The sequence below is a fragment of the Hyalella azteca genome, unplaced genomic scaffold, assembly GCF_000764305.2.
Source record: "Hyalella azteca isolate HAZT.00-mixed unplaced genomic scaffold, Hazt_2.0.2 contig13248, whole genome shotgun sequence".
NCBI lineage: Eukaryota > Metazoa > Arthropoda > Malacostraca > Amphipoda > Hyalellidae > Hyalella > Hyalella azteca.
This window is the reverse complement of record NW_025943177.1, coordinates 248,349-274,144: the sequence shown is the minus strand read 5'-3', so window position 1 is coordinate 274,144 and position 25,796 is coordinate 248,349. Positions and strand designations below refer to the sequence as shown.

The window sequence follows — 25,796 nt, the reverse complement described above, 5'->3', positions numbered from 1 at the left end:
GGTTTCGAGTTGTAATTGATTGTTGTGTCAATACCTAACCTCGTTTATGTTCGTTATTCTCTCTTATCTTTCCTAATCTCACTTTAAAAATGAAAGTTTTTCGTTGTCACAGTGAGCGTTCTATCCTAAATGTGCGAGAACCGGAACACTTTTCTCTTACTAATTCATTATAACATCTTCCTGTTTGCAATCGACAAAGATATTTGAGCCACATTATTTCACCAAAGCTACAAACAATTGACACATCGATTGAGTATCGCGAAAAAAATTAAGATGACCAAATAAATGAGGGAATAACTGCAAATTATTTCCTGTACAATTGTAATGGCAGGCGCGGAGGGCGAGGTAACCATAATTCACTCGTATGGGAAGTGATGTCCGAAAACTTGTTAATTTCGGTTGCACGTGATCTCTTGCCTCACTTGACTTCAGAAGCTCCCGCAAATCTTAGACACGAGATGTCTTCACATTCAAGGGAATATCTCAATATTGAATAAATTTTTTATTCCTGTGTCCATCACACGCCGCTAAAGCCCCCATAAGGGTGATTGTTAGGATTGATGGCTTAAATAACTCTGCTGACAAAATAAGAGCAATATATCGACCTCTCAGCAACCCTCACCTAGTGCATGAAGCGCTTTCTTCCAAGTTGTTTCACAGCTGCTGATCACAGTTGGTCAAATCTGACTGCAGCGCATTTTTGGCTAAACTTGCATGAATTCCGGTAAGCGACTTAATATTGAAAAGGACCGCATTCTACCTAAAATTTCCCCCTGTAATGGAAAAATTCGGCCGCACCCACGATCAGGGAACAGGATGAGGAATATTTTAATTTCAGCTGGTACAGAATCGTCAAGAGAACAGTATTGATGTATGCTGCATACAGTCATGACTCGACAATGTTCGCTTGTTGGGGTCATGTAGGAACTCTGTGAGGCTCATCGGCAACGTAACGACTGCATTTGACGGTAGTGAATAAGGCAACGGTGCAAAAAAATATGAATAACCGTTGTACTGGGGAAATGATGGAAATATTTAATAAAACTTTTTCCAATTTAACAAACAAGAAGAAAATCCGCAGCTGTCTATCGAGAAAGAAGAAATGCAGTTGTATTGTGTCCGCGAATGTCCATATAAATTCAAATTGAGTGTAACTGACTTTATACAAAACGCGTTTTTACATTTACTGTACAGCTGACAATGACCAATATAAACGTATCATCTTGATATCATAAAATGAGAAAACATGAGCAAGAAGAAGTGGAAATGGCGATGCGCCATATCCCCGGGCTTCGACTGAACTAATCTGCAAATTAATCAATATAAATTTAGGTAATCAATTAAATTTAGGTTTAAATTTAATTTTTAATCGCTAAATTGTGAATGAATGTTTGGATAGTTTATCTGAAGGTTACTTTGCACCGCTTACCTCGCTTCCTATGTGACTGAGATAAGCGTGGGTAAATCGCCTTAAATGAGTCTTAAATAAATAGAGCAATATAGGCTCTGTCTATTAAATGAGTCTACAATAGACAGAGCAACATCGGCATTAAAGAATAGGCTAAGGTTGGCCTGTCGCCAATTCTTATAGTTATAATGCGCATGACTTGTAACTTGAAGATCCGGGGACTGGCCTTTTGACCAGATCTATCCAAAACTGACGTTGAAGCTAAGTAAGTTCAGGATTTTTTGCTGGCTCCGTTTATAATTAGCTTGCTAAACGATAAATTTCAGCATCTATTGCACACCAAACAAACTTAGCGTGTAGAGCAGTAAATGAAAACGGAAAGTACACATTTATTTCTGACTACGCTGGCAGGAGCGCAGTGTGAATAAGTAGCTTCATTGTTACTCAGGTCTACATTGGTTTTGATTTGAAAGTTATGCACAGAAAACCTACTGAAACTTTGCGTTTAGCGCGCTAATTGGAAACAAAGAGGGCAAAATCCTGAAAAGTTTGAAATGGCGCATTGGCGAGTCTTAACGCGAACGAAAATTTTTAGATTTAATGCAATAAGGTTAGTCCTAAATTGTCAGAGTTATCATGACCATTTGGGTGGTAGAGTGACATGACAGACATGTGGGGTTACAATAGGGATCCGTCATATGTAACCGAAAAGCGTCTGAATAGGGAACGGTCTACTATGCCTTTCACCAATATTTTTCTAATTACTTCTTCCTAATATTAATTAAATGAATTGAAACTTGTGGCTACCGAATACATTTTAACAAACTTTCAATTTTATCTGAAATTACATTTTTCATGTTTAGGGTAATTTGAATCATTTTAACGAAAATCCGGTGACAGGAGACAAACTTCTTTGGTAGCCTGCAGCTGATCATTAATTTAACCCAGGATCTCAGTGCCTCTTACGTCTTTGTATTGTTAGGGTTGCGGACGTTTGTTAGTGGAAAGGATTTCAACTTGACGGGCTAGGGAGTATTCTGTGAACGCTTTCAATCTGCAAAACTACCCAGGTATGCTTTCGAGTTTTAGCAATATTTCCTTCGTTACTTCTAAAAATAGTAGCATATAAACCCTTCTTTAAGTGAAAAGTCAAATGTATCAGCTGCCATCTTCGATACGTTAGCTCTCGCTTGCGCCTTGCAAACTCGAATTTCTTCAAAATTTGTCACCTTCGATTGGAGTTTTTATGTCCTGTAGAAAATTTATTTTGCTGAATTCTCTAACGTTAATGACAACGTTGTCACAGCACTTTCGTCGCCGGCCTTCACTTCAGCAGAAAAGTCGAAAGATATTTTTTATGAACAAAGCATTAAACAATCACAGCTGATAAGCTTCTAGCGAGATCGAAACATCTCCGCAGATCTTAGTATGTGTCATTTGGTAATCGAAACGTGCACAATTGCACATCATTGTTTAACCAGTTTAGGCCCGTATTATAGCTACTTCAAACAGTCAAACGTTCAAAGTATGTTCTTTCAATTTATACTTGCACCGTGCACGGTTGCATCTATGTCTATCGTTTCAATTTGAAATCTTGAATCTCGCAAGTACGGTTTTGTAAGAAAATCCTAAACTTGACGATTCAGTAATTTGCTTTGACAAAAATTATGCACCTAAAATGTAGTGACTAAGTTATCATAGTCACATAGACTAATATTAAAGTTTTGTTGCCCAGCTTGTATAAGGCAATGAAAAGTACCCTATATGCCTATAACTTAGTTACAAATTACAAACATATACCTAGATTCAGAGGATCTATGCTTCTTATTTACTAGTTGAACTGTTGAAAAAAATATATATTTGTTGCTTCAATTTATGGCATAATATAAGATTTGATGAGATTATGAGAAACCTATGACTGTGGAGGCTGTGGCCCTGTGCAAATGATTTACTTGTGGCTAAATTAATATTCCAAAAATCAAGTCAAAGCATGAACGATAGAAACATTCACTAGGCATGGAATATATCTAATTTCCAAACTGCAAGTAGAGCTTTACTTCTAATTTTGCAGCTACAATTCACAAGAATCTTTCTAGATAAATTGTCTTTAAATGTATTGAAAATGTTACTGGAGTGGTTAGATTTTAGTTACGAGTTAGAATTTTAAAATCCTGCTTTTCACAAATACATGTATTTTTAATAACAAATCTTGCTTTTATGTAAAGCTGGGCTTATGGCAATAAATCCTCAATATTGGTCACACACTCACACTTGAGTATAAAATAAATGATCCTAGTGACACAAAAAAAAAATTCTACTTAGTGGGCTATGGCTACCAAATATTGATGTACTCAGCAAATTCAGCATCTCAGCCTGTGGCCCAACTAATGACTGACCAAGAAATTTCAGTGAACGAATGAGCAACAAAGAATGAATTTCTGAAAATAAATCAAATTCTTATCATAGAACATAATTTGTCCTCCTAAAAAGTCTTGCCTTGAGGAAAAAATGCCAGATGCCTCTGCTCCAAAACTGGTGCATCCAAGATCTTGCCTTCTAGCCCTTTAATTTCATTTGTACATTGGTCTCCTTCATGACAAATATTTCTTAATATTTTGATCATATTTTTGTTTACATTGGGTATTATTGATATATGTATCATATTCAAGTATGTAAAAACTCAGAAGCATGGTTTAAGTATTTGATTTTTTACTACCAGTATAATTTTAATGACTTTGTCTTGGCTTTACTGGTTTGTGTGTGCATTCTACTTTTTTCTGTGACTCATCTTTTCTAATTTGTTGATTATAAATGTATTAAATGTGATGCAATTATAACTATTAATTGTGCAGACAGAGGAATGTTCACTTGTCAAATACTACATAATTTCTGGTATCCCTGGGAACTATTATACATTCTACTGTTATTTAACTTTTGCTATTGAATAGGGTAATTATGCTTTTTACCAATAACTATGAGAGCTACTACTAAAATTGGTTGTTCATAGCATAGGCCCTAGACATGCTGATGAGGGTGGCCTAGAGGCTGGGTACAATGGGCCATGGGGAGGGGAAAGAGTAGGATGAATGATGAGAGGTATGCTGAAAAGTCTAAAGCCTTCTGAAGAATGTCCCACAGCAAGAAGATAAGGGACTGTTAGAAGGGACAGATGTCCTTCCTGACTGAGCTAAGAGCAGCTGTGTTTATGGTGTTCATGTGGAGTGGAGGGGCTTACTGCACTTGGAGCAGGCAATGCTCATGGAGCATCACACTATGAGAGTAGGTTGTAGCAAAGGAGCTGTATAGGTCTGACTGCAGCTGAGACTGTGAAGAGCAATAGGGGGCGAGTGAGCTTGGCTTTCTTGGAGCCATTGGTAGTGTTGATGAAGCTACAACCCTGTTTATTCTTGGTGATCTCAGCAGTGTGGGACATTTATCTCTTTTCTCTTGTTGTCCTATAGTTAGTAATAACAAGAAAAATCAGAAATAAGCTTTAAATGAAGCCCATAGGTATGGATAGTGCTAAGAAGAAACTCAGCAGGTGAACAAACATAGGAAGGACACCTGTCCCAATGTTAAGGTGGTCAATGGAAGACATCTTGAGTAGCCTTTGGCAAGCCTCAATGCATTGTTTTGAATGACTTACAGGCTAACAGCAGAGCTAGAAGCCATGGCGGTATATACCTGATTAGGCCAGTGTTGTTCATCGAATGGGTCAACAGGTGTGCAACTATCAACAAAGGATATATATAAAGTGTGTTATTATAATCTCATTGACGTATACAATTACCCAACCATGCAATTGTTCTGTGAGCATTACACCATGAGTGCAAAGCCTCAAGTCAATTTTTCTAAGGCCTATTCAATTTTTACTCACTTCTTAATGAGGTTTGTTCATGTGCAAATGGGATTGCATGTCATCAGGGTTTTCCCTGTGTTGCTTAGCATTGCTAAACCTTTCTTCTTACATCAAAAGGTTGTTGAACTTAGTGCCTGGTTGACATGTCCCAACAAGCATGGCAAACCAACTGATGACATAGTTTATTCATTCTAATATGCTGTGCGCATTTGCTGTTTTCACATTTCAATTTGTAAATTATATATAGACTTGGAGCATCTTAATTTATGTCTGAACAATGATAGATCTCTGTGCACTTTGTATCTGCAGTCAGATTTTGATAATTTGTTCCTCCTGGAAGTATTGACTGCATTGAGTCATTCTTTATTACAATGAGGATTTGTATCCTTAAATGCAACATTTAACTTGTTAATGAAATAGTTTTTGCATGTATAATAGTTTTTGAAATAGTTTTTGCATGGATTTGTGCCATTCTTGGCTTATTGAACTAAAATAGCAAGTGGTTCCTGCAAGTGTGTATTATTAGAATAGGGATGAATTTTGTTAGTTGTAACTTTGATAGAAGCTGTTATCAACCATGCTTTGTTGATCAAAATAAACCTGATTGTCTGTCTGCTCTCACTTGTTTCTACTTCAATGTTTCCAATGTTAAATAGTCTCCGTTCTGTAGTATTTTTCATTTTTCCATAAAAGTAACAACAATAATGATAGGTGAAAGTTTTTTTAAATACCTAAGTTGTGACATAAGGATCATAATGAACTCTATGTCTGTCTTTTAAACACTGCAGTATTGAAGATGCTTCGCTTCAGCAACACGCTGGTGCGTCTGGCTGGCACTCGGGAGGTCCTGCAGACTGGGGCTGCTGCCTCCTTCTGCAGCTCAGCCAAGCAGCTCAGTGCTGCTGGTGGGGATTTTGAAAAACACAAAATCCCTGAAAGGCTTCTTTACATTCCTGATGCTGAAGACCCTTCCTTCTTTGAGTCGGTCGAGTATTTCTTTCATCGGGGATGCCAGGTGACTTGATTATTTTGATTTTTTGTTAACAATTTCAAAATGAGCTTCTTGTGCTTGAATTGCACGCTCTCTTAAATGGGTTGTGTTCTAAACAACCTTTCCTTGCTTCAAAACTCATTGAATCTTCGTTTAATTTTTATAGATCCAAATTAGGATCTATTTACAGATTTTAAAGATTCAAATATTACTAGTAATTCTTCATTGTAGAATTTCTGACGCTTTTGTGAGATCAAATTGAATGTAACCTTACGTGCATAGACTAAAAGCTGCCATAAAATTAATTTATATCGCTGGTGTGAATGCACTTGTGTTCTCAACATGAAAGAAAAACATTTGGTAATGACGACTCTAACTAGTTGGATAGTCGATATTACGCTCATCTAGTTCTAGGGTATAGATACTAAGAAAACTAATCCTCAAATGATGGATTCAATAAGTGTTTCAAGCAGGCTGATGAGTCTGCCCTGCCACGGCAATTGTTACTCTCATTCTTGCTCTTGTTTTGCCTACAAGGTTGTGGAGGATCAGCTGATAGAGGAGATGAAGGACCGCATTTCCTTAGAAGATAAGCGCAATCGCACAAAAGGCATCATGGCGATCATGGAGCCTTGCCACCACGTACTCGAGGTCGCTTTCCCCGTCAAGCGCGACAACGGCAAGTTCGAGATGATCCGCGGCTGGCGCGCCCAACACTCGTTACATCGTACGCCCACCAAGGGGGGTGAGTTGACAACTGCGAGGCACCTTATAGTGTGAGATATTGTACAGGAATGTAAATCTTTTGAAGATACTCGATTAAAATAATAGCTAGGCAGGGTGTAAAAACTCAGCTGAGAACTGAAACGCATCCCAATAAATGGAATTATGTCGAGTAAAATAATAGCTAGGCAGGGTTTAAAAATTCAGCCGAGAACTGAAACGAATCCCAATAAATGGAATTATGTCGAGTAAAATAATAGCTAGGCAGGGTTTAAAAACTCAGCTGAGAACTGAAACGAATCCCAATAAATGGAATTATGTGTGTGTGTATACATATGTCAGTTTAGATGGATGTTAATATTGTTTGAAACCATCTGCCTGCGTGGCACCGAGACGCGATCCTTACTGGGAAGCCTGCAATAATTTCAGCCGCCTTGATGAGGCGAAGCTCGCAGCAAGCTCACTTACAGTATATATATTATATAATTATAATTACTCGCGACTGACCGCGCAGCACTCAAAACTAACCTTGCAGCATTCGTCACCTTATGTGATTTCCACATTTTTTATATCAGAACTAAGAGTTATTTTAATATTGACGCGGATGTCAGTTTTGACGACGTTCGTTGTACGGTGTGGCTTTGTGAGATATTTTGCACTCGTGCCAAGACTGTCCGCGGCGACTGCATTGGCCGAACATTGCGCTGCCATTGTACAGGACGTGTCTCATAAAAACGAATTCCGTAAATGTTCGATTCCCGAATAAAAACGTAAATTTTTCCAATTCCTTTATTTTTTAATTCAATTTTTTCAACTTAATTTCTTTTGAATTTCATTTTTATTTAAATTTTTTAAATTACATTTTAATTTTTTATTTCAATTTTTTTAAATTCCATTTTTTTAATTCCATTTCTTTCAATTCCATTTTGTTTTTCAATTCTATTTTTTTCCAATTCCATTGTAGTTTCGCCTGTCTAACCTAAACTAGCGCATCTCTGTGTTGAAGTGTGCATGAGCCGACAGCGGTCGTGGAGGCGTAGGGCTGCTGTAATTGTAGGGTCGCCGGACGCCTGAGGCTGCCGACCTCTGCAGCACTGCTCACTTCTTGGTTCCTCAGCTCAAAACATGGCGAGAAATGTGTACATGTTTCTCATCAGCGTTAAGAACACTATTTGAAAGTGTTCAATAGTGTTTTGAACACTATTTGAAAGTGTTGATAGTGTTATGAACACTTTGAAAGTGTTCAATAGGGTTTTGAACACTATTTGAAAGTGTTCAATAGTGTTTTAAGAAGTCTACTCGAAAGCGGAACTGAGAACATTCTGCGTTTGAATTGATAGTCTGAATTTTAACAAATTAATCGAATTTAGTTTGTAAATTATTATTCAGCAAATTTATTTCTTTTATTATTCTTGAAATATTTTCAGTTCTTTGAGAGGTCTTACGCTATAGAAAGCAGTGAACTGCAAGTCATTAAAATTTCTTCCAAAAAATTTTACGCTAAAAATAATATGGTGTAATTACAGTGAAATAGATCGCGCAAGTTTTAAAGAGAAGTTCGGGGAACCTTCTGCGTCTTAAGATTGATTGTTGTTCATAAAATGCGCCTCGGTATACCTAGTGATTATTTAGTTTTTGATTTCCTGAGAATATAATTTTGAACATTTGGGTGATTTTAAAGATCAATATGTTAAAGTTAATATATTTTGTAAAGTTCATCAGTTTTGTCGTGTGCCGATACCTGCGTAGAGCGCACACACTATTTGCCAGTGCCGTTCTCAAGCATATTTCCATCACTACACAGGATGTTTAACCTCGTTGCCTTTTGTAGAGATTAACATCGGATGTAGCGTAAAGGCTTGACATGTATGAGAGTTCAGGCTCAAACTGGTTTGTTCTCGCAATGCTCGCGCCGGATTAGATGGCGCTGATACACGCTTGTGTTGCATGCACGTCGCGACGCGTCAAGTTTGGCGTCGATAATTTAATCTCATCACGAAATTTCAACGCAATCGGGAAATTGGATAGGCAATTGGTTGACGTTGTTGCCAGCGGTGTAGCTTTGGTTGTTCGTGTGTCGTGAATTCGCAATTCGTTGGGGCCTGCACGGTTGCCAGCGCACGCGCGACTCGGTACGTGACACGCGCGTTCAAATGGCTTGATGTGACGTATGGGCATGGATGCGTTCCACCGCCGAGGCTTGCGACACCTTCTCGATCATGTGTCGAACATTACAATCAGGCATTACTTGTTAGAAACTCGAGTCACTTGGATAACTTTATTAGGATAAAGTCAAAGCCAAAGTATTCGTCTTCATAAACTCATGGGATCATTGAAGTTAACCTTTTGCGCCGTGATCTTACAGACATCTACAGTTCATTAAGTTTACTGCCCGTCTGTTCAGTTCTGTTTACTGATGTACGTTTTATACTGAAACTGCCATTACCAGTGGCAGGATGGTCGACTCGCTCTAGTTTTTGGCACTTGGACAACCGTCAGGATATATTTTTTATAGCCCAGAAGCTTTTTATGCTGAGATTGTTCATGCAGTTAGCGATACTCTCTTACAACGTAACATTCATATTTTCTCATTTCCATTTGTCCGAGCTCTCTTGATACAGGCAGTAAACAGACCTGAGTACAAATAGGCTCAGAACTGACGACGTAAATTCTCAAGGTCTTGAAGATCCTGCTTAAATTTGAGGCGGCTTGCATTTGACACTCCTGTCTTCTCTGAGCTACACGTGACGAGAGTATGTAGAGGTGGCACGGGCCCGCACGGCGGCACGCTACCCATGTGTAAGAGGGACACGCCCTCCCCCTCCTCCCGTCTCCAACGACCAATCAGCAGCTCTCCTGGTACCCGCCTTCCTTGTTGGCCAATACAAACCTTGTGCTTTATTCTATCAACGTTCTGTGCGAATTCCTTGTAAAATTCTGGTTGCGCCGCGATGAATTAGAATATTTTTAATGCATATAAATCTTGAGATGTCGAAAATCCTATTATTGATGCTCAGGTTGTATTTTTCATTTACTTTATTTGCACGTTTAAGCTTGCTTAATCTGAAATTCTGAACCTCATGGGTTACCTTTGCTTGTTTGCTTGAGTCGGTTTCCAACTCTGATTGTCTCGAGAACCTTAATAAATTGTTTGAAAAACAGACACCGAGTATGAAATTGAAGAACTGTTCTATCATGGCCGTAAATTCAACAGCAATAATTAACTAATTAGTAGTTTGGTCGTACACACTTCTTTCCTAGTTAACTTGCTAACTGCAAGTCGGGGCTATGCAATAACGTCTCTCTTGTCTTACTGCATGTTATGAAATAGGTAAGGAGTATTTGTCTCAGGGTTCGCCACGGTTGATTTTATGACTTCAAGTCGGGGCTATGCAATAGCATCTCTCTTGTCTTACTGCATGTTATGAAATCGGTAAGGAGTATTTGTCTAAAGGTTCGCCATGATTGATGTCATGACTTCATCTCCCGTAAAGCGTCGACAAGACATCGGCCACAGCCACGCCACGCGACTGCCTCTCTTTTGAGCGCTTGCCAAGCTTGTGCCTACCTCTCTTCCCCACTCACTCCTCATTATACCTTCTGCTTCTTTCCGCAAAAACTCGCCTCGCAATTCTGGTTATGTTAGCTTTGATATTCCTAGCAGTTCGTCCCATCTGTACGCAATGATTTTTGTTCTCGAAGCAGCTATACTTTCATGCAAGAGGTTCGTAGTGCGACGATCTGCTATCTTCTTCTAAAGACAACGCTTCTAGAGAATCCAGTGTCTTTGATCTTACATATGTACAATGAATTTCTAATTTTATTTTCAAATATTAAAAGAAATTGATTTTTCAATTTTTTTTAATATATAAAAAAATTAAATTTTTAAAATTATTTGTTCTGTCAATTGATTCACGCATTGTCTCCAACTTTACGCAAGTGTGCAAAATTTTGGACCGATTGAACATGTAGAAGTTTGTTAAATATCGATTATAATATTTGTAGCAGAGAGAAAAAAAAAACAAGAAATGAAGTTAAAGAGAAGTGTTGTAAAAAGTGGAGTTAAGGAGAAGTGTTGTAAAAAGTGGAGTTAAAGAGAAGTGTTGTAAAAATAGCCTGGACTTCAGTTATTGCGTTAACTTATCAGATTTCTTTGGTAATTAAATGCGATTGAATAATTCGGCTATTTGATCCTACTATTTTCTCCGTTTTTTTCTACGTGTGATTATTCTTCCCCAAAATAGAAATTTCGAATTCTATGAATTGATCAATTGCCTCATTGGGTTTCAATGGCAAACATGCACGTGTTGCAGGTACGGTTTGTGCAAGAATTTGGTAAGCTGTGTCATTGGTTGCACAGTTGAATCATTGACTGCCTGTCCCTGAAAAAAAATGATGTGTATCCTAATGATACTGTGACTTGAATGGCACGCGACAGAGAGGTACTGCGTACTATAACACTCTTTTATGACGTAAGCCAATCTCCTTCGCATTCCTGTCATAGTTGAATAATGTTATATATATTTTGGTACACCTTAGTAGTTCTGCTCACACATCACTTTCGAGTTTCGAGATGTCAAAGATTGAATAACCTAAAAATAATCTCCATTTTTACATTAGATGCTGCAAATTTCTCAAAATAAAGCAGTCAGTGTACTTTAGTGTACTATATGTAATTTAGATCTGGACTAAATTAATGTTTTTATGTTTACCGGCTTACCATCCACCATGCTGGCTATGATTGTGTTCTCCGTCCCAAATTTCTGCCAAGTAAACCTTTTTCTTTACTAGTTGCACGACTTTTACTTCGTTTATGTCAATGAAGGAAATTTTTTACGTGTAGTTTGTCTGTGTGCAATACACGGGAAGCTAGAGGGTATGTTACGGACCGGTTCCTCTGCATTTTAAACCTACAATTTATTCGCTCGAGCTTCGAGCGATTGTTTCAAGTTAAGATTTTCTGTTTTCGCGCCTTCGTTCAGTATGCCCATTTTCTTTGAATTCTATTTAGATTAGAAGATACGAAGTTGCATTTCGGCAGCTCCTGTTCGCCATAGCTATTTTTCCATACTTCATTAACATTGCATCGAATTATAAAATTTCATATTTGTATTTAAACAATGTTTTTTTTTTCAGTAATATGTCATAAACTGCATGTAATTACGAAATATTTTTCAATATTTGCGCTCGTAAGAGCCGCCTATGATTTGGGAAACCATGGGCCACCTATTTAACTCCTGGATAAGCGCTAGAACCAATTTCCAACCTCTGCATGCAAGAACTATTTTCAGCCTCAAAGCTAGTCTACGCTAGAACACCCTAATTTAGACCAGTGACACTCCTCAAAGATGTAGCGCCGGAGGTCTTCAGCCAATACTTAAGCATGCTCCCTCAAAAGCTAGGAGTTCTGCATCCGGCCTAGCTCGTCTGGCCTAACTTTTTCACGCTACCTTGACTCACAACCTCTTTGAAGTTTTGCAACTGACTTTACTTGCTAACTTTCCCCGCCTCTCGAACTTCCCGCAGCCGATGAGGATAGGCTAGGTCCGATCAGATTTGTTTTGAATTGAAAGACTTAGCAGCGTGAGTTGGTTAGGCCTGATGGAGTATGACCATGCTCAACTTAAGCATTCTTAAGCAATATCTGTGAACATATACGGCAGTATGGCTTTCAACACTTGACTTCATTTAGGCTGTTAAGCTCTCGAGCGGGGACTAAACAAGCCTAAGTATGATCTTTTAAGGCACACGTTTGGCTTCGCCTCTTTCTACCATGGACTTAGATGTAGTTGCAGTCGCAATGTAACGAGATGCCTCCAGTTCCGAGATGCTAGCTTAGTTTACGAAGTCTCAGATTTTGGCCGAGGTACCCGGCAAAACTGTCACATGTTAAAGAGCTCAATCCATAAATCCGAATGGATTTCGTGCACCTGAGCGCTCCCACTATATACAGAGCGCGCGGTGTCTGACTTAGTATCAGTTATTGTATTTTTTTTCCGTGGGCCGACGTATCGTGCAAGTCAAGTATCTTCGTTTCTGTTGCTGTTCTCGAGGCCGATGTCTTGAGTGTCTTCGTTGCTGTTCAGCTGTCTCACCTTTTTTTTCGTCTCAGAGATGGTAACGCGTTTTTTTACAGTGGGCCGGTCTTTTGAGACCGCCCGCTCCTTGTTCGTGGTAAACGATTTTTGATTCGAGGATTTCGGATGTGGCCTTCCACCTCGTTGGTAATGCTTATTCGTGACTTCTGATGGAAGACGAATAGCTTGACATCTGAAGCGCTGGAAAACCATTCACCCTCTATACTGACATCCTATGAAATAGCTTATTTTTCACATATTTTTTTGTTTTTTTCAACATGAACTGATATGTGATGAGAACGATTATCTTCAGCAGATTATTAGTCAGATCACTTACCGTTTGCTTTAAAATCTCATATAGTCTTTATTTCAAAAGTTTTAACAAAAGCTCATGTCTTTTATATATTATTGATGCAACCCGTTATGATCGAATGGACGATCAACTGCATCATCACCAAGAGAAATTCAAAGCTACTGGTCATTTAGGAATTTTAGGAACATAGCAACTTGAAATCTTTTGCCCGATTAAAACCTTTACTTGGCATTTTTTATAATATTTCACGTGATGGTCCGTACACCCAGGCATCCGCTACTCCTTGGACGTGTGTGCCGACGAGGTGAAGGCACTGTCTGCCCTCATGACGTTCAAGTGCGCGTGTGTGGACGTGCCCTTCGGAGGAGCTAAGGCGGGTCTCAAGATCGACCCTCGCACCTACTCCGTCAACGAGCTCGAGAAGATCACCCGGCGCTTCACACTCGAGCTCGCTAAGAAGGGATTCATCGGTGCGTGAGTTTCGTGTGTGATTATGGCGAACTTAGTTGCTCAGCGTCACAGAACATTACAAAATAATGTTGATTTTATTCTGATGCAAAATACATTCGAAGAGCTCAGACTCGTATAGCTACTTGAGATAAGTTCTAATTGTTCATCTACAATAAGCAAGTTGGTATATTTTTTTATATTAACTGCTGCATTTGTGATTATTTTTAGGCTTCAGTGCACCCAGTTACGTTAAAAACATATCATTTACATTAGCTCATGTCTCAACCACTTCAACACACGTGATCACTCTCGAGTTAACCTCTCCATCCCATTGCAGCAAGTCGTGTGTGTCAGCGTTACTTGATAAGCTTGGCCTTTACTGCAAATTTTTTTATTATTGGTTTTTGTGATGTGAAATATCTTTGAGGTGAGTTATTTCGTTGGATTTATCCCACTGAAATCTGCTAGCATCGGACGTGCTCCTAACATCTCCAGCTGCTACTCTGTAGTTAGCTGCAGTAATTGAAGTCGCGGCAAATTTTTTCGGGCGATTGTTCCTGCCTATAGCTTTGTTCAGTGCTCAACGATATGTTCGATGATTCAGGCTTCTAATTTACTATATGATGATTATAATCGATACATTGATATCGTGTCTACAGATTTCTTGGAAACGTTAAGTACTCAATAAATTTGGAATGCTATGTCCTTTTAAACCCACACTGTAATATTGCTTAATAATATGATGCGACTGTCAGGACCTGGCATTGACGTGCCAGCGCCTGACATGGGTACAGGTGAACGTGAGATGTCATGGCTCGCTGACACATACTCACGTACCATTGGTAAGTCAGCGTCAGGCCGACGATCGAGGCTGTCTCTTGCCCGTCTCCTGCTTCTGTTTTGTGTCTCCCCGGTTTTTCTGCAGCTCGCGGTTGGGAAGCGAGGCGTGTTCCACACTGAATAGTTCTTAACTTTTTACCTAATTATTCGTCGACAGACGTTTTGTGTAGTTCCCTCGTCCTTCAGAAAACGAGGCGGTCGTTGATTCGTGACCATCTCACTTTTAAACCTTGTATTGTTGAATTGCAACAAACGCTGTTACAGAACCTCATTTTGCTCACCTCTCTTGTCCGTGTATCTTACTACACGATTTTTGCACCTCTTCAGTGAGATGGTCCCGCAGTCCGCGTATAGTTGTTTGTTTGCTCGAGTGTTTGTTTGCTTGCACTAACACGTGTCGTGTCTGTGGTGTGTGGCCAGGTCCCGGCATTGACGTACCAGCACCAGACATGGGCACCGGGGAGCGCGAGATGTCCTGGATCGCCGACACTTACGCCCATACAATCGGTGCGTTGCATGCCCTGCTACGAGGCAAGGTTCTTCATGGTCATGGCTCCCAATACATATTATGAATATGTGCTTACTCACTTGTCACTGGATAATATAATATTATTATATTATGCAATACATATTATGAATATGTGCTTACTCACTTGTCACTGGATAGTGAGTATTTGGTGAGACTAAGACTGTCCAATATTCATGCGAGACATTTGTCGGCACGAACTTGCTGGTCAAACATCTATGCTCAAGAACCTTTCAGCCAATGAAAGTGTTCAACAATCGTGTTTCACAAATCAAGGTTCGCTTGTACGTGCCGTTATAATTTCATTAAAAAATTATGGAGCAATGTTCTCGATCTAAGTGACACGGTAACTATATGGCTACAGAACTGTTTTTCATGTATTTTTCAGTTCTTCCTGTGTGAAATTATTATTGTGTATTGTGTGTTATAACAGTTATTATTACTTATTATGTGTGAAATTAAATGTGCTAGCCATTGATGCAACAAACTAGTTTCGTCTCACTAAGCTGTGACTACTTTCTTGGCATAGTAAGTCATTCACATAGAAATCTTATCGATAATGCATGTCCAACTGTGTTATGACACTTAACTTACCTTCGCCTAATATTCATTTAGTTGTGCGTTTTACGAGTACAAACGGCTCTTGTTATCTCGTACGTTAATGATCGTACAGTTCATTTGCCGAGTAGGTAGTCTATTACGACCTTTAATTTGTAGCAGTCATCATCCGACTCAATACTTTGATTTTAATAACGATCCATTAATATTTTTACGGGAAAATTTATAATTTCATATGGATTTATTTACGAGAAAGCTTGTATATCGGAAACCTCGTCTTATCGGTAGGTCAAATGAGGAAGCCTACCGTTGGTTGAGGTTTATTTCTTATCGCCTTGTACTAAAATTTCTTATCAAGGCGATCTTGATCATCTGCATTCATATGCAGTACCAGCTCTGAGCCGTTATCTTCTGAATTCTACAACTAACTACAAGACTTCCATCTATCGAAGAAGTGTTAGATTCATGTCATGGTTTTCAGTTACATCCCATGCACAGTATAGTTTCTGATTCAGTATCTCAACTCGCTCCTGACAGTCGCACTTTATATTCACAAGTTAGTTGTTCTCCAATGTCCTCTGCCCTCAAAATAGGTAGGTCTCCCCTCAAAATAGACTGGCGTACACTTTAACTTCTCCCAAGTGTTAGTAGTCACGATCATTTGCTGCACCGCGTTCAGCTATGCTAGTTGAGCATGCACTGATGAGTCTATTCACACTTTCACCGGACCTGCATCTAGGCTTAACAATCCATATAAATTAATTAAAATATACCTGATACTTTTCACGCTCAGAATAATTTATTATTTCAAAAATATATTTCATAAATTATTTGGTATTTCTTCATAAAATTTTACAAATAAGCAAAAAAAGGTTACTGCCTCATCAGCTTTTTAGCGCATTTTCTCATTTATGGAAAAATGCACTACTATTGTGCTCGCCATGTCCGTCCGTCCGTCTGTCTGTCTGTCTGTCTGTCCGTCTGTGACCTCAAGTTTTCGTCGACGAGAAAATGCGCTCTCTGTCACTCACTGCTATCGTGCAGGTCAGAACTGCCTTCATCATGCAGGTCAGAACTGCCTTCATTTGATGGCAATGATCGCGCATGCAGAGCAACTCTGGTCGAGGTTCATTCCTGCCAGGCAGTTGAGTGCGGGTGGGTGAGAGGTACGGTATGCATCGTCAAATCTTTCAACTCAAGCAAGAGTTCTGGAATATTTATTACTGGATATTATTATCACTGGAATATTTATTTGTGGATGATTGCATAAATATGAATGACGTTCATAGGTTAATAATTTACCTCCTTACCTTCGAGACAGCTGGTTTAACCTAAACTGTGCATATTGATATCTAAATACGTAAGTCTTGCATATTAACACGTTGACTACGATTGCTTCATCTTGTACTTTTGTTTCATTTTTCTAGTACTATTATGTAAGAGGGTTGCCAGACTTTCTTTTTTTACCGGACAAATTCCGCGATTTAGTTTTTTCAATTTAGGTGGTCGGCTAAAATTTATGATAGGGGTTGTAAGGTGCGCTTCCTAATTAAATAAAAAAAATTGAATTTTTACACCGGAACCTACAAATATACTAGTACATATTGAGTTATAGGCCTTTTTGGCCTTTTTGTTCACGGACTTAATTGGCCGTTTTTAGGCCATCTGGCAACCCTGAATTATGTACCAGGAGAAATACATTTTGTGGTACGCATATGTACCAATACGTAGTCAACGTGTTAAAATCCAACATATATGTATCTATGTAGTAGTTTTTATAATGCTTGTAGTACTTTTTATATACCCATGTAGTTAGTTTCTAATGCTTGTTGAGCGGGTGTTAACAGCGTTGTTTGTACGGCCTCAGGGCTTCGGTAACGTAGGCCTGCACACGATGCGCTACCTGCACCGCGCTGGCGCCACGTGCATCGGCGTCAAGGAAGTCGACGGCGAGATCTTCAACCCCGACGGCATCGATCCTAAGGTGACGCTTCCTCCTCTCAACCACAGGCAACCCGCAACCCGTATTATTTTAGGGCAGGGTAGATGTTTACTGTGCGATTTTGATTTTTTATGCCATGTACCGTCTCGACGTCAAGGAAGTCGACGGCGAGATCTTCAACCCCGACGGCATTGATCCTAAGGTGACGACGCTTCCTCCCTCTACCACAGGCAGCTCGTAACCCATGTTATTTTAGGGTACATGTTTACCGTGCGATTTGGATTTTTGGTGCCATATACCGTATCATTTTGTCACTTTCTGTACCATCGTAGCACTACAATTTGGTAACATAATTGGAATATCATTCTGAAACATTTCACAATTTGGCCCAACTTTTACGTGTAGAGTTTTTGGTGTTCGTGTATTTCGAAATAGATTTTTGTCCCCCCTGGTATTGTGTTGGAACTTGTCACGGGTGTAACACTCAGTAATCCTGTAGCGTGCTGAATACAACCTACAAAATCTTGAATTAAGTACGTCGCACTTCCCATCCATACCATATTTTTGGGGATACTGTGAGTATTCAGTCATTGGGAGAGTTTTTTAGCATCAAATGCAGCTTGGAAAAAGATATGTACTTTGAACAAATGTGCTCAGGTTGATATTGGTTCTTGATTTTATCTTAGTTTCTGGCCAAAGAAGTCTAAAGGAAGATGTGCATGACATATTAAGAAATTATTATTAGTAGGTATTATTATTATTCTACGAAGCATTTATCGTTGGCGTCTGGTTCAAACGAACTTCGCGGTCACGTCACACATAAGATTAATAGCGAGCGAAAAATAAAAAAATATTATCTGTGTGCGAACAATGAAACACGACATTATTATTGCAGGAGCTGGAAAATTACAAGCTGGAGCACGGCACCATCGTTGGGTACCCCGGCGCTAAAGTTTACGAGGGGGAGAACTTGCTGTATGAGCCCTGCGACATCCTCATCCCTGCCGCCATCGAGAAAGTCATCCACAAGAACAACGCCCACAAGATCAACTGCAAGGTTGACCATAACTTCATTCTAGGTTGCGGCGTGACTAAACAAAAATGACTAGGTTATGTGCTGCAAAGGAACTTTGGTAGATGTAGATATAAGCGACTTCAACCTATTTAACTGCGGGGACTTTGTAATGTCATGTCCAAGAATGTTTGTCTTAAACCTTCGTCTTCAGATAAATTATTCGTCATAATCGCTAACCGTACCATGAGGTCTGGTAACTTGAATTACTGTCAGTAGACCAAGGGTTAAATTAAGGTTGTGCAGGGTCTTACACTATCCGCCTCACGCTGCTCAACAGAAATGGTGTAGGCACGCTTTTCTTGTGGCATCAATTGATGTTGTTACATGCATAAATACTACTAGCTAGATAATGTAGTTCATATGAACCAAAATGTCATTTCTTAGTTGTCCGAAACTATTCTGATTCTGGATATTTGACATCAGGTGATCGCCGAGGCTGCGAACGGCCCCACCACACCTGCTGCCGACAAAATCTTGCAGCAACGCAACATTTTGGTCATTCCTGACCTATACATCAACGCTGGAGGTGTCACCGTCTCATACTTCGAGTGGCTCAAGAACTTGAACCACGTTTCATACGGCAGACTCACCTTCAAGTACGAGCGAGAGTCCAACTACCACTTGCTGGGTAAGTTTCTCCTCGTTTCATCTATTCTTTGATGAAAGTCACGCTCATGATGAGGCTACTATGTTCAATGTTCATGTACGCATCGGTGCTGTCTTCACAACTGTATGATGGGGAAATTAATCATTGCCACATCTTGATATCATATTTTTATTTGTGTCAACTGGACTACATATCAAAGCCAGGTATAATTTTTTTATGGCCGCGCAGTGATATTTGAGATGTCTTTATTTTTTTATTTATGCTTGTTCACACGAAGTAAATTACTAGCTCCTGAGGTCTGCCTCGAACTCTTGTTCTAACAGCTCAGTGTGTGTGCACGTCCACCGTTTTCATAGCTAGTCCTAGTCGATACTCGATACAAGCCTGATGAATAACACACCGCCTCATATTTTGCTGTGCATTTGGTAATGTGTTATTAGCAATAACATTTTCTGATGTCACTTGTAACTTGATCGACACTAGATAAGATTAATTGGAGCTTCTTTTTTTCGGAAGTTTCACGAACCTTATGTGTAGTCGTGATTCACTACCCGCACTCATTTTAACCTCCAAGTTCCCCCTTTCTTATTGTTAAACCATATTGCTGAAGCTATCTGAAGTCACGGTCATATGGAAGTGGGGTTTCCTTTACGCCTCAGATTTCTCATGATGGAATAATGGTGTTCAAACTGGATATTATTTATGAGCATTTAATCTATATAAGTAATAATGTCACTTGTTTGCTTTAATCGCAAATTCACTAAATACTTAAAAGCAAAGAAAACTCCACAAAAATTCATAGTATCTTTAAAGAAAACGTTTCGGAGTCCAGCTCCATCGTCAGTTCGAAAATTCTAGAACACAGATAAATCAGTAATTAGTACAGTCATGATTGCAACAAAAAACCTAAGCTGTAAAACCTATCTATTTACAATTTCAAGCGGGTAAGAGCTAAAAGCTATTATGTTCTGCGACCCTAGAATAAAGATTGCGAGACGTCATTCCGACGTACGCAGATGCACATCGTGCACAACTATATTCATAAACTAGGGACGCTCGCATATGCATAGGGAGAGTATCTTTGTACCTAAAAAAAGAACCGATTTTAAAATGGTTGACCAATATAACACGTAGGTTAACATTTGCGAAGTTGTCGATTGTTGTTTGTACTTGAATTGCATCTTTTTATTGTATTAGATATGAGGGAAGCTCAGTTTTGTGGCGCACGCCATACCGTCCAAGTGCGTGCACCCATGAGACTCTCAAACCAGCGATGTCGTCAGTAATAGTGCGGTTATTTTTTTCAAATGCGCCGAATTCCTAACCCCAACGAAACTTTCGTTGCAAGAGCAAGTGTAATTAAAAATATTGTAAAAATTGCAAAAAAGGAAAACCTTAAGAGTTTATTGTATTTTACATGTGTTAATGTTGTTCTCTTTATGTGAATGAAGGGAATTTACAGTTCAATGGATGCCATTCGAAACCTTGATACGCGTCTCAAATTTTGTGTTTGATATGCGTCTTAATTTTTTGTTCGTGTTGATGACGTCGTATTGCGTTCGTTTCTCACGTGAGAGGGACGAATGAGAGTGAGGACTGACATTGACGAGCGATCTTCTGCCACTCTGTAGGTCGTTCAAAAATTGCTCAGCATGACAAGTTGACAACTAACTTTGTGCTTGTGTTTTGACTTACGGAGAGCTTATTGTGGTCGATTGCGTTCGGCGTTTCTTGATCGTTCAAATAATGATTAAACATTTTTTCCCCGTCAACGTCATTTTAAATTACTTACATAAATTAATTACAAATAGTTTCCAAATTGACTGACTTTTTGCTTCGGCTCCAATATATTTATGGGTGATATTTTTACAATGAAATGACAAATGTTCCATAGACGAATAACTGTTGGCAGTTTCCTCTAGCTAACCTTTCAAGAAACGCTAAGGTTGTGTGTTGTAGCCTCGACTGTTCTTCACTAACGCTCCTTTGCAGACTCGGTGGCGCAGTCTCTCAGCAAACACTTCAAACAGGCAGACCTTAGAGTGAATCCTAGCGAAAAGTTCGCTGCCCGCATCGCCGTGAGTCTCGCCGTCGTCTTGTCTTGGGCTTGAGCGGCATTTGTTCCCTTTGCGACTATTAATTTCATGGATGCCTTGCTCCCAGCCCTTATTTTATTTTATGGCCTACATACTATTTCTATTATGCCTCACTTTCTACACCTTCTCTAAAGTCGAACATTTTTTCTTTCGCCTAAGTTCCCCATTTTACCTATTCTTTCCTATGTAATTTTGCTAAAACTTTATTAATTACCAATCTTTGTTGAGAACAGGTTTGGAAGCGGTTACGTCTTCATGTCTTCCATGTTATTGTGCTTGATGCTTTTTGTTTTACATGCTTTTCCTGTTCTCGGTTTTTTATTTTTCGAAAATAAGTCGATTTAGTTGAGTCAGTTTAAGTCAGTTCAGTTCTACAGTTGGTGCATGATTGCTTCCTGTCGTGTATTACTCGTGCATGAATTTGTCGTCGTCAAATGAAAGCCTCCGGGACATTTCTCCGCTCTTCTTGGTACGGTGAGCTTCCCGTTGCATTGCAGCTCCTTGTCCGTTCCTACTCTCTCAGTAAATGGCGCGCTACAGTGCATTCGTATTCGTTGTGTGGTATTGATTACTGAACGGCTGCTGTGCGTTCTTATCTAGCTCAAGCTTCTCCTTAATTAGCTCAGCTTACATATTTTGTTATTTAGACCTTCTGTTTGTGTCGAGTCAGTCGTCGCGCGTGGAGGTTGTTTGTGCTGCATGTACATGGGCCGATATTTTGATGATGTTGGTGTTCCACAGAATCTGTTCAGGAGTCTTTGGAGAGGCGCTTTGGTCGTGTGGGCGGACGCATCCCCATCGAACCTTCAGAGTCTTTCCAATCGAGGATCTCTGTACGTAGCCTTTGAGATACTGAAACGCCGACTTACTTCTGGTCTTGTTTGTTCTCTCTAATGCTTCTCTCAACTTTGGTGTGGCGTTGCCGCTTACTAATGAACGCTAGAGTTACAGTGCAGTACGCATAGCTATAGTCTCGCTAAATTTCTGTACTATTCGTGTCGCGATGAAGGGACAGTGGACGAGTCCTTCGTGTGGAGGGATAGCGAGCATGCATAGGACTGTCGTTTTGCTGAAGGATAGCACTAAAAAGTAATCCATCTAGACGCGTCGCGCCTCCAAGTTATCTTGTATTCGTAAATTTCCTGTCCCTAATGTGCTGTTGTGACGTCCTGTGTGTTGTGTTCGACCTTACCCCTGATCGAGTCTTTGGTGTGATTACCCAACACGCTACAATGACCTGTGTCTAGAATTTCGTCCTAATACTTCTTGTTTCGTGTTGCCTGTTGTTCTAACGTGTTTCGTGTTTTGGTTCTAACATAAAAAGAAGCGCCTCCTTATTTGTTTGAAACCATTTGTCATATAGGTCTTCCTTGACCATTCAGTTATTCAGTAAATTCGCCTCGCAGCCCACGCGCTTGCGGGTTTCAAATCGCCATTCTTTGTAAACTAACTTGTGTCTACTCAAAAACTAATATCTTGCTGAGATTTTATCTATAATGATAACTTTTTCCTTGCATGTCATGAAATTTCGTTTAGCAATCACACTTCCCTCTCTTACTATCAACACTCGGGGTTGCATTCTTATTTACTCAAAATTTATCACGTTTTATCTACGCCTGATTTTAATTTCATTAATGCATTTTTGCCTGCTGGATTAACCCTTTAACCGAATGATTGAAAGGTTTACGGATTACTCTAGTCTAATCGATGATTATTGAATTTAAGTTCATTTTCTTTAGTGTAAAATTGTTCCATTATTAAAATTTTTATTTATCTTATTCTGCTTAATCCTATTGCAGATAATTTTAAGTTCTGAAATTTTTAAATTTACATTTATATTACGGTATTTGTTTTTTTATAGCTTAAATAACTTTTTATTAACACGTTGACTACGAAGTGGTACATATGCGTACCACGAAATGTATTTCTTCAGGACATAGTGGTACATAATTCAGGATGCCTAAAATCGGCCAAATCCGAGAACAAAAAAGGCCAAAACAGCCCGATAACTCAATATATATTTCTAGTTTATTTGTAGGTTCCGCTATAAAAATCCATTTATTTCCTTTTTGCAGCATTTAAAATTTATAAGGAAGTACCCCCCCCCCCCCTATCATAAATTTAAGCCGGCCAACGCAATTGAGAAAAACTCAATCACGGATTTCGTCCGGAAGAAAAGACCGTCTGGCAACCCTGTTTAAAAACAGTACAAACAATGAAATAATAGTACAAGATGAATCAATCGTAGTCAACGTGTTAAAGCCGGCAAAAATTCAGAAGGAAAGAAAATTACTGAAAAATTTATATTCAAACGTTACCAATAAAAATATTGTTAATTTTTCTTGGCATCATCTTTGCTTTTAAAATCCCAGCTTCTAACATGCTAGTTTGAGTCAAGTAGTTGATTGCCTTATTGAGTCGATTAGTTAAGCGATTCTTTATCTGTACTACTCATACTAATTTGTGTTTGATATGTTCTGGTTGCATGTGCAGGGCGCGAGCGAGAAGGACATCGTCCACTCGGGCCTTGACTACACCATGGAGCGCTCCGCCCGGGTAAGTCAGGCCTCACCTCCATGTCACTTGCGCTGGCCATGCATTGTATCGCTAACATCTTCATAACAGCAAACCAAATTATTTAAATGTTAGAAAGCCACCCAAATTATTCTAGTTTCACCAGTTTTGGATTTGGTTTAAACGTAATTATTTTGTTTGGTTCAGCCTTAGTATCCCATCCCTTCATCTTAGTAGCTTCGGAAGTTCTTAGCGCCTCGGAAGTTTGTTGAAATTTAGCGTTTCTTAGGTAATTTGTTAAGAAGGCAGGTTTACTTTTACCTTTCTTTTACATGTCTGTCCTTCGACTGGTTGACGTCTAATGCTCTTGTCTTCGTTTCTGTGCTCTTCTCCTATTCCTTCTTCATTTCACTGAGATGCCAACGAGACTTTCGCGGGTCGCAGTTTTAGGGCTCAATGAATATCTTCCGTTCATTCGATGTTAAATGCTCATTGTATTTGGACTAATCGTAGACCCTACTTTGCAGGCCATCATGAGGACGGCCATCAAATACAACACTGGAATTGATCTGAGGCTGGCTGCCTACATCAACTCAATTGAAAAGATCTTCACGACCTACAACTCAGCGGGTCTCACCTTCACGTAGACGTGCCCTCCAGCAGGCGCCACCCCTAAGTGTCCGCAACTGAACGTTGGCGGCAGGATTGACCTCGAGGTTCTTCTACCAGTGACCCAGTGACATACTAATAAAATGTGCTCTATGTCGATTGTACGTGTGTTCACTGAGAAACTGAAGGATAAATAATGAGATTGTTGTCATGGACGAAAAGAATTTAAGTACTCATTAAAAAAATTGTCTGATTCTGTACGGCGTAACGTTTTAAATTTTGTTGTCTCGGCCCAATATTTCGTACGATAATGTAGGTTAATATCACAACAGCATGGATAGGAGAGACGACTGGTTATGGTCTACTGAGAGGCAGGCCTTAGTTTCAGCCTCAACTAGGCTGATATTCTCTTCGTGCTTCTGAATTTTTAAGCCTCCATACCATATTCATCCATTTTCATTTCATAATTTCATATGTGTATTGTGTATTGACAAGATCACTGAGATTTTAATTAGGTGAATAAATGAGTGGACGATGAAACTTTGAAATTCCAAGAAGTGCTCTTCTGACGCGTATATTGTTTTATTTTGTCAGCCACACCAGTTTCTTTAAAATATTTTGGGCTCTTCACTGCTGGCAGGTTTTAGCATTTGGTACGTTGAATGTTTTGTTTCCACTCATTGTCTATGTGTTCGACTAGTTAGCAGTGTATAGAATTCTTTTGCTTAATTTTAAATAACTGGTGATAAAAAATTCTTGCCGAGTCACAATTTATCTACGATCGTTGTTACGTTTTAAAGAGACTGAAAAGTAATAAGCTTAAGCGCCTCACTTGCCTGCATTGTGATATCTCGACGCTCTGCAGCGGACACGGCATGTTGCACCGACGTCGCCGTAATAAGTTAGCTGTTCCGCCTTTGCTTCTGGCCCTGATTTGTACAGATCGGTTTCTGATTTACGAGCTTTAAGCTGCACCTGATTTTCTAATAAATATAATCTAACCTTCTAATTTTTTTTTCATTCATGCGATGCAGAATTGTTTTTACGTAGCGTAGAAATGCTGGTTTTCAACAGGAAAACCGCCGAACGATGCATGGAATATATTCATGCATTGCATGTACACAGTATTTGATTCTGCTAAAAAGAAGCTAATTTTTCACTAGAAAGCTACAGTTCAAATATAGCGCTCTATTAGGGAATAAAATGTG

At 39.3% G+C, this 25,796-nt stretch overlaps 1 protein-coding gene across 1 annotated transcript; it reads left to right on the top strand.

The window, feature by feature from the left end:
* Nucleotides 1-2,336: 2,336 nt before the first annotated feature.
* Nucleotides 2,337-25,594, top strand: LOC108672881 (glutamate dehydrogenase, mitochondrial). The gene is made up of 12 exons (XM_047883574.1): nt 2,337-2,478; nt 6,056-6,282; nt 6,796-7,003; nt 13,641-13,841; nt 15,082-15,207; nt 15,464-15,471; nt 17,562-17,729; nt 18,583-18,744; nt 19,186-19,390; nt 22,207-22,298; nt 23,959-24,021; nt 24,507-25,594. Exons 2-12 carry the CDS (start codon nt 6,064-6,066, stop codon nt 24,624-24,626), a joined length of 1,572 nt encoding a protein of 523 aa, XP_047739530.1. The 5' UTR covers nt 2,337-2,478; nt 6,056-6,063; the 3' UTR covers nt 24,627-25,594.
* The last annotated feature ends 202 nt before the right edge of the window (nt 25,595-25,796 follow it).

Bases quoted from the DNA above. Each gene is read 5' to 3' on its own strand.
- LOC108672881 (XM_047883574.1), top strand. From the start codon at position 6,064: ATGCTTCGCTTCAGCAACACGCTGGTGCGTCTGGCTGGCACTCGGGAG. The intron at 7,004-13,640 runs GTGAGTTGACAA...CCGTACACCCAG, and splicing joins TCGTACGCCCACCAAGGGGG to GCATCCGCTACTCCTTGGAC. The intron at 13,842-15,081 runs GTGCGTGAGTTT...GTGTGTGGCCAG, and splicing joins CGCTAAGAAGGGATTCATCG to GTCCCGGCATTGACGTACCA.